This window comes from Microcaecilia unicolor, chromosome 6 (genome assembly GCF_901765095.1).
Source record: "Microcaecilia unicolor chromosome 6, aMicUni1.1, whole genome shotgun sequence".
In the NCBI taxonomy this organism is placed as follows: Eukaryota; Metazoa; Chordata; class Amphibia; order Gymnophiona; family Siphonopidae; genus Microcaecilia; species Microcaecilia unicolor.
In genome coordinates, this window is record NC_044036.1 from 289,879,534 (window position 1) to 289,891,866 (window position 12,333).

Genomic DNA, 12,333 nt, shown 5'->3' on the forward strand with positions numbered 1-12,333 from the left:
TTCATCTTAGGGAAGTCACCAGATATGTGTGTGCATTACTGTGCTAGTCACTGAAAAAAAAAAAGAAAGAAAAGAAAAGGAGGATTCAAGAGTTTGTTTGGGGCCTGTTTAGTATTTGGTATGCATTCTTCAAATCCCAACAAATAATTCAAGTCCTATACTAATTTATCTAATCTGATGTCCAAACCTATTCTACGAAGATGTCAACCTCAGATCTGGGAGAAAATTTCACGTTATGAATTAAAAGCTATTAAAGAAAAATTGTTTTCTACTGTCAAAAAATATTTTGCAATGACCAAACATGTTGTGCTGCATCAGAAATTAACCAACAAAAGGCAACGCATACAAAAAGCTGGCAATGGAATAAAACAGATATATTTACATATACACACAGTGCACGTGGAGGAGCTTTCTGAAAGTATCAGTATTTTTGTCTTTTTTTTGCAGAGATGAGACCTAGAATGCTGCAGGACACTGTTCCAAAACAGATATCATTAATTTCTTATAATGGAACCCCCTTTTTCACATTACAGATATTAGACCGTTAATGACAATGGGCTTGTTGAACAAGAAATAGAGTTAGCCATGATTTGTTATTTAAACAAACCCTTCCTCAGACAGCCAAGACTAGAACATGCCACATGAATGAAGAGAGTAACATGGTTCAAAGTACCTCACTGGCCATGAGGAAACACCTGGAAAGAGCAGGCCATGATCCTTGTGCATTAATTCCTCCTCCCCTCCCTCAAACAACTTTTCATCTCAGGAAAGAGTTCTAGCCCATGAAATTTAAGATTTCAAAGATGTTTTACCTTGCCTCATCATACTACGAGTACAATCATAGTTTCTATTCAAACATTTCTTTGCAGATTAACATCAAAGGATGAAAATGCATCAAAACTCAAGAGCTTAACTTAGCCTTTCCTGCATGTAAGAATTGAGTCCAAATGTATAAAAAGCATAAAGAATATTGCCTTTTTGCACCTACAACATGAAATATATATATAAATGCTAGTGTTTCATGCAGCCAAAAAAAAAAGTTTTTCAGAGGCATGCTGGGTATTTTGCTTTGTTTTAAATGTAGATATACATCAGTCTGGGATGTAGGGGGACTGCTTAAGTTGGTAGTGCAACAAAAAAATTGCTGCTGCCATGTAGCTGAAAAACAAGGTTTTTGAGATAATGCTGGTGGTGCCTGTACACTACAGACACTACAGTGTCACAAAGTCAGTAGTTAGGAGAGTGGTTTAAATCAAACAGCACACTTGGCTGGGAGAGAGTCACAGGGATGACGGCAAAAGACATTTTCTCCTGGTTGGAGAGGAATGGAAAGTAAGAATGATGAATATGAGAATGGCATACACCAATCCACTGTGAGGACGAAGGTACTTTGAGTAGCTATGACAAGATGGTAGTTGTAGGTCTGAGGGAACACTCATGCATGTTAAGCAGTGGATTTCACATGGAGCTACCAAGAAATATTCCATTCCTATACCAAGCTAAACATTAAAAAAAAAAAAACAACCACCACCAACCAGCCACCTCAGAGTGATTAATGAAAAGAAAGGAAACATAAAACAAAGATATTCTTTTCTTTTTAAAACACTATTAATAGTTGTTAATGACTTTGAGGCAGTAGCAGTCAGGATCTAGAGCTCAGGCCAAGGGACATCTTTGTAGACACATCATTTGTTCATCAGGTTTCAGCCCTGCCCTGGGGGAACTTCCTTCTATTGTGAGCTCCCTCTCCCTTCCTTCTTATGCACTGTCTTTAATTTAAAAAAAGGCAAACAGTTTCTTTGGAATTAGCTGAATACTTTGCTCTTTCTTTTCTAATAATTGATCACCCATAACAACAAAACAACAAACTGTTACGTAGTTGAAAACACTAATTTTGGAAATCCAAAAGAAACCCCAAACCACGTTCTGATACAGAAATGCCTGGGCTCCCTGCCTCCCCTGTGTAGCCTAATAAAATGGACATGCAGGCCAAATTATTAAAAAGGCTATAAACTGCTATCACAATGCGAGTCAGTCAAGTGAAGATATAAGTAGCAAGACCCTCAACATAAGATGTGGAACAAATCTGGTCAAGTAACTGTTTTAGCAGCTTGGATTATGCAGAAAGAAGAGGTCTTGTGATGTTCCAAGTAAGTTCTACTTGGAACAGCACTAGAAAACTGGAAGAATACAAACTACTTATGAAGGCAGCTGCTGTCTTAAACGGGGCATCAAAAAGAGAAAAGGACTGCGAAATTCCTAGGCCAAACTGAAGGTCCATACCATAGGTTTTTTGGGAGGCTCCAGTACCAGAGCAAGACAGAAAGCCCCATCCTTAGTCACACATCATGATAGAACAGCAACAGATAATAAAACCATCTGATGCCCATTCTGTTTTTCTCATTTACATGCCATAAGAGACTGCATGGAAAGAGGTGGGGCAATGAATTCCCTATGTCCCCCCTCCAATATATTATCTATTATCAACTATCTGAAACATGGAAAGTTCAAACTAATGAACATCTGTTCTAGAGCAGTAACAGTTGACCAATGGGAAAGTGAGGGCACACACGCAATCCATTATGCACTACTGATTTGTAAGAGAAACATTTACAGAGAAATACCTTTATTGTTTAAAAGTTAGTCAACTTATCCTGGGGTCCTCTCTGCGCTAGGGCCATTTATTAAATACTCATAGCAATATTAAACCACATTCTGATTTTGGAATGGACAGGGAGGGTCGGTTTTGTATAAAATAATAAAAATAAAACAGTAAGGCAGCCACGAAAATATCGTATAGAACTTCTCTCAAAAATAAAAGGCCCCATCAGCTTACATTATTACTCATGCATTAACTGTGGCTGGAAGTTTTGCATTGTTTCTTTCTTTTTGCAAGTTCATGATTTCCACAATTTTATATTTTACATTCTGCCAAACCAGATTCATGGCGCTGGAGATGACACAATCAGAGGAATCTGCCAGGCACCCACAAGCTACATAACATGCTGCAGGACTAAAGACAGATGCTAGCTTCTACTGTTCTTACACAATCACTCCAAAACACATAATGCTTTTTAACTTGTGACCAAATGATAGAGTTCAGAATACCTCAAAAGTCTTCTTGGGTTGCCTATCAGGCTAACAAGAGAGAAATGAGAGGGTCTTTCTTTTCAAGTTCCTCCATTCTTAATGCATCTTAAAATCCAACACAAAACTGAGAAAAAAAGGTCTTACAGACTTCTCACCCCTTCAGAGAATTCTAATTACCTTCTAGAGCTTGGTGAAGTTTTAAAACTTGAAAACTGAGAAAGAAGACTATTAAAAGGTTAAAAAAAAAATCACTTCAATCTGCCATAGCCACTAGCTACAGCTAGCTTTAAAACAGGAAAAAAAGGAGAACAACTTCAATAAAACATCTTTCAGGGTCTGTAAAAGTTGGACAAGGAAGGCCTCTTTCCAGGTTAAGTGCATGGAAGGATGAGGGACCTGCATAACCAAAAGGTTGTTACCAATCATTAACAGAATTAGCTATTATAATGCAAAACTGGTCCCATGTAATTTCAGTAGCTGCTTTCTGGTAAGAGTGTTTTTGGAGATCATTTAGCGTGGCCCAAGTGCTGGGTTCACAGTAAGCCTGAAGTGTCATCCCAAAGCCATCTGCAGCATGATCTCGGGGCCACAGTGCATTAAAGCACAGTCCAAATCCATTTACAGCAGTGTCTGCAGTATAGTGTATGCTTTCTGAAGCAGTTTGTAGCAGATCTCCAGCACTGCAGTGCCATCAAACACATTCTAAAGTCCTCTGTGGTCGGGTCTCCGGTGCATCAATGACTTGGTCTTAAGATTTAACTGATGTGGACTTGGACAGCAACATGTAAACCCAGGTAGGTAATGGCAACTCCAGTGAAGCAATGTGTGAAATCTTCATGGATACACACATCACATGTTTGGATCCATTTTGACCCCGTATGCAAGAGATTAAGGTGTATTGAATTTACAGGCTGGCAAAAGGAACTGGGGACACAAGTGGGGCAATATGGAGACTACAGTGGGGAAGTTGTGTCTGTTTGAGTAAGGAAGACCTTGGAGAAGATGGAGGTGATTTCTGGGGGAGATGCACCTAAGCCTTGCCCTCCTCTATCTTCGCTCCATGTGGTTTGATTGTTCCAGTGCGTGCTGGTTTCATTTGGTTCGCAGACATAGACTCTTGCTGTTTGGTAGCTCCTAAGCTGGGTTTACCATCATCTCCTCGTGGTTTTACCTTGTTTTCAAGATTATGGACAAGAAAAAAAAGTCAGTGATTAGTTGAAGAGGTGATTCAGAGCTGCACAGACACTGATTACTGTTCCCACCACCTGAAAACTTCCATCCTCATCATTCCAGACCTCTCTGTTTTGCAAGGCTAACACTTTCATTACCCTAAACACATACAAATCTTCCCCATTAGTGGACCAGATATACTAAACTGTTTTCTCCTATTTTATGTCTATGAGGAAAGCACAGTCCAGAATAAACAAGTAGCTACTCCCATATAAGCTAGGCTAGCAATCCACGTGACAGTTTTCAAGTTTGTGGATAGTGTTTTAGCACTGTTTACCAGGCCTGACACTTGGCCTTAACGAGGCATTTCCTGTTTCTGAGCACTACATATCCTAGAAAGGATGATAAAGATTGTTGCCTTTTATCTCCTTATATCATACTAGTAAAAGAGGCCCGTTTCCAACAGAAAGGAAATGGGCGCTAGCAAGGTTCCAGGGCCCCCTCCCTCCCTCCATCCTCCGAGTTCCAGGCCCCCTCCCCTCCGAGTTCCATGCCCCCTACCTGCCTCCCTCCGAGTTCCAGGACCCACCCCTTCCCCCCTCCCCCCTGCTCTTCGAGTTCCAGGACCCCCCTCCCGGTCAAGTTCCATGACCCCCTCCCCCGTCATCCCGTGCACCCCTTCCCCCTCTCTCGTCTCAGGACCCCCTCCCCCCCACCTATCTCGTCCCATGCCCTCTGCGTTCCATGCACCCACTGTCGTCCGAGTTCCACAACCCCGCGGCTCCCTCCTTCTCTTTCTGTGGCCTCCAAGTGCAAGCAGGACGTGTGCTGCTTCCCTTCCCCTTCGTAAGTACTGGCTGTTTAAAACTTTTTACCTCCTGCTCTGCCGGCAACAGTGAAGTGCAGCACGCACGGACACCGCTTCAGACTGCCTTCGGTTTTGCTTCCGTTTCAGCTGTTCCTCTGGTCCCACCCTTCCGCAAACAGGAAATGAGGGCAGGAGGACCAGAGGAACAGCTGAAACAGAAGCGAAAGCAAAGGCAGTGTGAAGCGGCGTCCGTGTGTGCTGGACTTCACTGTTGCCGGCGGAGTAGGAGGTAAAACATTTTAAACAACAGCTGGCACTTACGGAGGGCTGGGGCACCTGCACACGTCCTGCTTGCACTCGGAGGCCACAGAGAGAGAGAGAGGGAGGGAGGCGCTGGGTGGTGGAAATCGGAGAGGGGGTACGTGGAAAACGGACGGGAGTGGGGCCATCAGACTGCACTGGGCCCGTGGAACTCGGACGGACAGGAGTGGAAGGAGGGAGGGAGGGAGGTCATGGAACTCAGGAGCCCGATTCTTTACTCACCTCTGGTGGCTGCTGCTGGGTTCCCAGGGCAGACCAATGGGACGTGTGTTACGAACCCAGGCATCCACACGGAGGTGCAAATTATTATATAAGCAAAGTCACAAATTCTGAAGAAATTTTAAATGTTCTGCCTTGTGGAGTGGGTTCTAATTTTTTAATTTATATCTTAAGGTTTTAGGAACTGGACTATATAAGATGAAAGCATTAAATCGGATGAGACTGGAATTATTTCCACTGCTAATGATGACTGTAATGATATAAAGCTTAAATATAATTTCATCTGTCAAAGGGTGACAGAGAGGGACACAGTTGGTTTAAGAAAAGGGCTCTCTGCACAGCTGCCTCCCCTCCAGGTTAACAATTCCTGTTTTAAAGGAACTCTTCCTGACTTTCAGTTGAGAGACATGGAGGAGTACTTTCAAAGCACTTGGACTTGCTTAGAAAATTAGCCCCATAGAGGGGCATAATCGAACGTCGCCAGCAATCTATTTTGGCGGCGACGCAACAGCTGGCCGGAACCGTATTATCGAAAAACATGGTCGGCCATCTTTTCTTTCGATAATACGGTTTGGTCCGGCCAAATGCCAGAGTTCGCCGGGTTTGAGATCGCCGGTTATGTTTTTCAGCGATAATGGAAAAAAATGCTGGCCATCTCAAACCCGGCGAAATCCAAGGCATTTGGGTCATGGGAGAAGCCAGCATTTGTAGTGCACTGGTCCCCCTTACATGCCAGGACACCAACCGGGCACCCTAGGGGGCACTTCTAAAAATTTTAAAAATCATACACAAATAGCTCCCAGGTGCATAGCTCCCTTACCTTTGTTGCTGAGCCCCCCAAATCCCCCCCAAACCCACTCCCCACAACTCTACACCACCATAGCCCTTATGGGTGAAGGAGGGCTCAACACTTAGCATCACAAGTGTAACAGGTGTGTGTGTGGGGGGGGGGGGGGGGGGGGGGAATGGACCTGGGTCTGCCTGCTTGAAGTGCACTGCATCCATTAAAAACTGCTCCAGGGACTTGCATACTACTGTCAGGGAGCTGGGTATGACATTTGAGGCTGGCATACAGGCTGGCAAAAAAGTTTTTTATTTCTATTTTTTTTAGTGTGGGAGGGGGTTGGTGACCACTGGGGGAGTATGGGGGGGTCATCCCCCATTCCCTCTGGTGGTCATCTGGTGAGCTGGGGCACCTTTTTGAGGCTTGGTCGTGAAAATAAAAGGACTAAGTAAACCCAGCGAAATACTGATTAACGCCGCTTTTTTCCCCCCCATTTTCCGCGAAAGCCGGCCATCTGGTAGCCACGCCCATGCCCCGCCTTTGCTTCGCCACCGACATGCCCCCTTGAACTTTCGTCGGCTCGGCGACGGGAAAGCGGCGATGGTGTCAAAAAAGCAGTTTTCGATTATACCGATTTCACCGCTTTTGAGAGATCGCCGGCCATCTCCTGATTTATGTCGGAAGATCGCCAGCGATCACTTTCGAAAATAAGCCTGATAGTGAACTACTGTTCCCGAGTGGTGAAAGGTTTCATTCGTTTTGAATTTGTTTTTGAAAGACAATTATAAGGACATGCTCTTTCTTATACCTGTTGAGTGTAGTGCCCCTGCACAGAACTCATACTGGTTGCTGGTCCAGGTGGCTTCCTACTGGGACTAGTAGAGCTGGGCCTTAAAATATAAATAATGCATTTAGAATTCATTCACCACAGATAGAAATTAAAACCTAGCAGTCACGGGGAAAGGAGCAGAGTTACAGATGCAAGACTCTGGGAACCAATACAGAATTAGGAAAGGTAGTGCCCTCAAGTTAGGAATTTTTTCTTTTTTTTATGTTAACTTTTTTTTTATCAAATCAACTTAAGTGTTAACATACATCAATAATCATTGACACATCTTTAGTATACTGTAAAACTTTCCAATAAGCCACCAAAAGTGATCCAAATAAATCCAACAAGAACTAATCAATTATCCCAACTTCCTTACTCCCCCCTCCCACCAGACCCCCCCCTATTAAACCTCTTTTACATTATTGGTCTTGCTTAACCCACCATCATCACTCACCCATTCACACACCTATCAGGAAACAGACCCCATCATAACACATCTAAGCCAATAAGATTTGTTACTTTTAAAGTGCGGGCACAACTACGTATGTATTATGCTGGTTAGGAATCCCTTTTGCTGTGAATATATTAGTGGCTGTTGGTCTGCTTTACAAATAAAAATAACTAAAATTAAAAATACACTAAAGTAGGACTTTTTCACTGATCTACACAACATACTCTACACTTTCAATGTGAAAGAACAATTTTAGGAATATTCAAAAAGTATTTAAAACTAAAAAAAAACAAAACCCAGAAAGGAGAAATTAGGTCTTACCTGCTAATTTTATTTCCTATAGTTCCTCCAGACCAGTCCATATGCTTGGTTTATGTATGCCTACAAAAAGAGACTGAGAACCGTGGCACTGTCTTCAGAATGCACCTATAATAGCATGTGCAGCTCCCTAGCTAGTCAGCATTTTGTACCAAAGCCAGATGAAAGATCCAACAATAAATTAGAATCTCTTCTTAACCAACATCCTTATTTATAATAGCATTTTGTTGCTGTTAATATCACAGTGGAATTAGAATACAATTGGAACAGACCACGAGAATATAAGGCCCAACTTTAACAGCTACCACGTACCTACTACTTCTCTGAAGTATTATTTTTGCTCTCGACTCCTCTCTTTTTGTATCTTTATTATTTACATTATTATACAGCCAAAACTGAAACAATATAGCAATCTGTAATATTTACTATGTAAGCCACATTGAGCCTGCAAATAGGTGGAAAAATGTGGGGTACAAATGTAACAAATATATAAATATTTACTCAAACCAATATTTTCAATTGAAATTATTTAAATACATCATCCTTAATAATAGGCAATATAGATCCAAGAAAAAAATAACAATATAATATAGTTATTACTACATTATTAGAATTAAACCAATGAGTCTCTGCTGACCTATAGGTTCCCCCAGTCTATCTACAGAACCATAATTTAATCCCTAAAAGAGTGGGCTCTGGACTGGTCTGGAGGGCCTAAAGGAAAAACAATTATCAGGTAAAACCTAATATCTGCATCATTAGCAGCTCTCCAGACCGATCCAGACCACTGAAAAGTATGGGGGGGAGGTGGTTATTTCCCCAAAAGCGGCACTTGCTAAGTCTGACCATCCAACCTGTAGTGCTTCACAAACAAATGCAAGAAAGATCAGATTGTTGCCCTGCAAATGTCCAGAGGAGTAAGAACTTTCCACCCAAGAAGCTGCTTGACCTCTGGTAGAATGCACTTTCAAGGCCATGGGCAGCCACCACTTGAGAATACGAGAATATAGGCTGAGGCTATAGACTGTGCAATCCACCTGGCACAATTGTCGTCTAGAGGCCGACGCTTCTTTCTTATGGCCCCCATAAAGGACAAACAAATGATCTGAGTGAAAACTCTTCTGTCCTGTCAATCTAGATATACAAGGCTCTCCCAACATCCAGAAGATGCAACTGTTTCTGTTTCATGCTCCCTCCCACCTCTCCCAAAACTGGCAGGAAATTAGTCCAATTAATATGAAAGGCTGTGACTGCCTTGGGTATAAAGGAGGGAAGAAGACGCAAATCCACTTTCTCTCTAAAAAAAACAAAAACAAAAATGGCTCCCTGCATGACAGGGCCTGAAGCTTTGAAATCCTTCTAGCAGAGCAGATAGTTACGAGAAAAACCGCCTTCATGGCGAGATCCTTTAATGTGATATCTCACAATGGTTCAAAAGGTGCTTGGATCACATCAGATTCAAATCCAGGGAAGAACCATTGAACGCCAGGGAGGTTGAAGAATCTTAACTCCCTTAAAAAAACCTAACTACATCCGAATGCGAGGCTAATGGTTTACCCCAAAACAAACCTTGAAAGCATGCCAATGTTGCCACCTGAACTTTAGTGAAGGCCAGTGCCAAACCCCTATCCAAACCTTCCTGCAAGAAATCCAGCATCTGTGGAACTGAAGCCAGAAGAGGAGGAGCCAAGAGTTCCTTGCATCACTCCTCAAAAACACGCTACACTCCGACATAAACCAAGAATGTAGAACTCTTCCTAGGTCTTAGCATGGTCAAAATTACTTTAGTAGTGTATTCTCTCCATCAACTGTGCTCTCACAAGAGCCAGGCTGTAAGACAAACTGGAGATGGGTCTGGCATTTGACTGGCCCTTACATCAACAGATCTTTTGATACTGGTAACCATGGTGGATTTTCCATTGTGAGCTGCAACAGATCCTCATATCAAGGTCGTCTTGGCCAGTCCAGCAGCATCAGCAGGACCACGTATGGCAGAACACTGAGTGGCCATGACTGCACCAGTCCATCAATTCCTTCCAATTGTGGGTCTCCTAGGACTGAAGTACCAGGGAACCCTGAAATAACCACGGATACCATCAAATCCATCACTGCTTGCTCCCAATAATTTACTATCCTTTGAAAGGTGCTTAGTCCCAAATTCAGTTACATAGAGGCATATTTTCAAAGCACTTTGGGAGGCTAAGTTCCATAGGTTTCTATGGAACTTTGGGAGGCTAAGTGCTTTGAAAATAAGCCTCATAGTAACATAGATGACGGCAGAGAAAGACCTGCACGGTCCATCCAGTCTGCCCAACAAGATAAACTCATATGAGCTACTTTATGTGTATACCTGACCTTGATTGGTATCTGCCATTTTCAGGGCACAGACCGTAGAAGTCTGCCCAGCACTAGCCCCGTCTCCCACCACCGTCTTTGCCACCCAATCTCTGCTAAGCTTCGGAGGATCCATTCCTTCTTAACAGGATTCCTTTATGTTTATCCCACGCATTTTTAATTCTGTTACTGTTTTCATCTCCACCACCTCCTGCGGGAGGGCATTCCAATTATACTCCACTCTCTCTGTGAAAAAAATACTTCCTGACATTTTTCTTGAGCCTGCCTCCCTTCAATCTCATTTCATGTCCTCTAGTTCTACCACCTTCCCATCTACGGAAAAGGTTCGTTTGCGGATTAATACCTTTCAAATATTTGAACGTCTGTATCATATCACCCCTGTTTCTCCTTTCCTCCAGAGTATACATGTTCAGGTAGGCAAGTCTCTCCTCATACGTCTTGTAACGTAAATCCCATACCAGTCTTGTAGCTTTTCTTTTCAGTTGCCTGGATCCAGAATGTTCCAGTTCAGGAAATCAACTTGAACACTCTCCACTCCTGCCACATGAGTTGTGGACAGATCCACAATGTGACTCCCCACTCATAAGAGCATAGGCGTTGCCAAACTGGGACAGACCGAAGGCCCATCAAGCCCAGTATCCTGTTTCAAACAGTGGCCAATCCAAGTCACAAGTACCTGGCAAAATCCCAAAAGAGTAAAACAGATTTATGTTACTTATCCTAGAAAGAAAAGCAGTGGATCTTTCCAAGTCCATCTTAGAATGGCTTATGAACTTTTCTGTTAGGAAATTATCCAAACCTTTTTTAAACCCTGTTAATCTAACTGCTTTTACCACATTCCCTGGCAACAAATTCCAGAATTTAATTACACATTGAGTGAAGAAATATTTTCTCTCATTTGCTTTAAATTTAGTTTAGTGTATTTAATCTTGATATACTGCTCTTCATGAAATCAGAGAAGTTTACAATTTAATAAAATCACCAGTCAATGAAAAAGGAAAGGAACTACAACTTAAATAGGAAAGGAAAGAGGAAATCAAAAGAAAATGGAAAAGGAAAGAATAAATCAGAAGAAAGTGAAAGTAAAAAAAGGGACAAGTTAATTAAACTGCCCAAGACCCACTGCATCAAGACATCACTACTCGAGACTGGAAGAAAAGGCCATGGTAAACAAATGGATTTTCAAGGCAACCTTGAAATTAGAATATGCTTGTTCACTACGGTGTGCAAATGGTAAAGCATCCTGTCTGTCCTAATTAGATTGTAAGCTCTGTCGAGCAGGGACTGTCTCTTCAAGTGTACAGTGCTGCGTACACCTAGTACTGCTACAGAAATAAGTAGTAGTAGTAGCAAAGAGTTGGATTCAAAGAAAAAAAGGCTGAATATCATGTGGATCGAAGCCTAGCGCAAGAAACTGCAGGAATAGATAACTGATTCTGAAAGGATGAGCACAAAACACATGAAAGGCAATAGGAAATAAGCAAAGAAGTATGATGGAATCTGAGTAAAAGAGGATCTGGATCTTATATAGTACATGGAATGTAAGAAGCAGACAATGATGTTGTTTAAGGGCAGGAGATATGTGATCAAAATGATGGCGATCTGTAAGAATATGAATGACACTATTCTGGACTAGTTGCAATCTTTTAAACTGAGAAGTCTGCGTAAACAATATTGCAGTAATCAAGCTTTGAAATAACTAATGAATGTAATAATATAGAGCGTGCCTCAATGTCTAGAAATGGACAGAGAATACAGACAGAACAAAATGATGAGAAACGGGAGCACTAAAGAGGAAATATGCAGGAAAAATGAAAAGTAAGAGTCAATAATGACACCTAAGTATTTAAAGGAATCCACCAGTTTAAGGGAGTGGTCACAAATGGATGGTGCTGCATTAGGTATCTAAGAATAGTTTATAGTTTATCTAGATTTACTATACTGACCTGCCTAACAGATCTAGGCGGTTTACATTAACTAAAAAAAAA

General features: G+C 42.0%; 1 protein-coding gene across 6 annotated transcripts in view; it reads right to left on the reverse strand.

The window, feature by feature from the left end:
- Nucleotides 1–435: 435 nt before the first annotated feature.
- Nucleotides 436–12,333, reverse strand: part of PRRC2B (proline rich coiled-coil 2B) — a 353,949-nt gene continuing 342,051 nt past the window's right edge. For 4 of the 6 annotated variants that reach the window (XM_030207802.1, XM_030207800.1, XM_030207799.1 and 1 more), the window contains 2 exons: nt 7,201–7,282; nt 436–4,261 (listed from right to left, as the gene is read on the reverse strand). In XM_030207802.1, the coding sequence (XP_030063662.1) occupies nt 4,121–4,261; nt 7,201–7,282 (223 nt within the window). In that variant the 3' untranslated portion in view covers nt 436–4,120. The remainder of the gene's footprint in view (nt 4,262–7,200; nt 7,283–12,333) is intronic. The other 2 variants (XR_003942611.1, XM_030207801.1) reach the window with 1 other exon arrangement.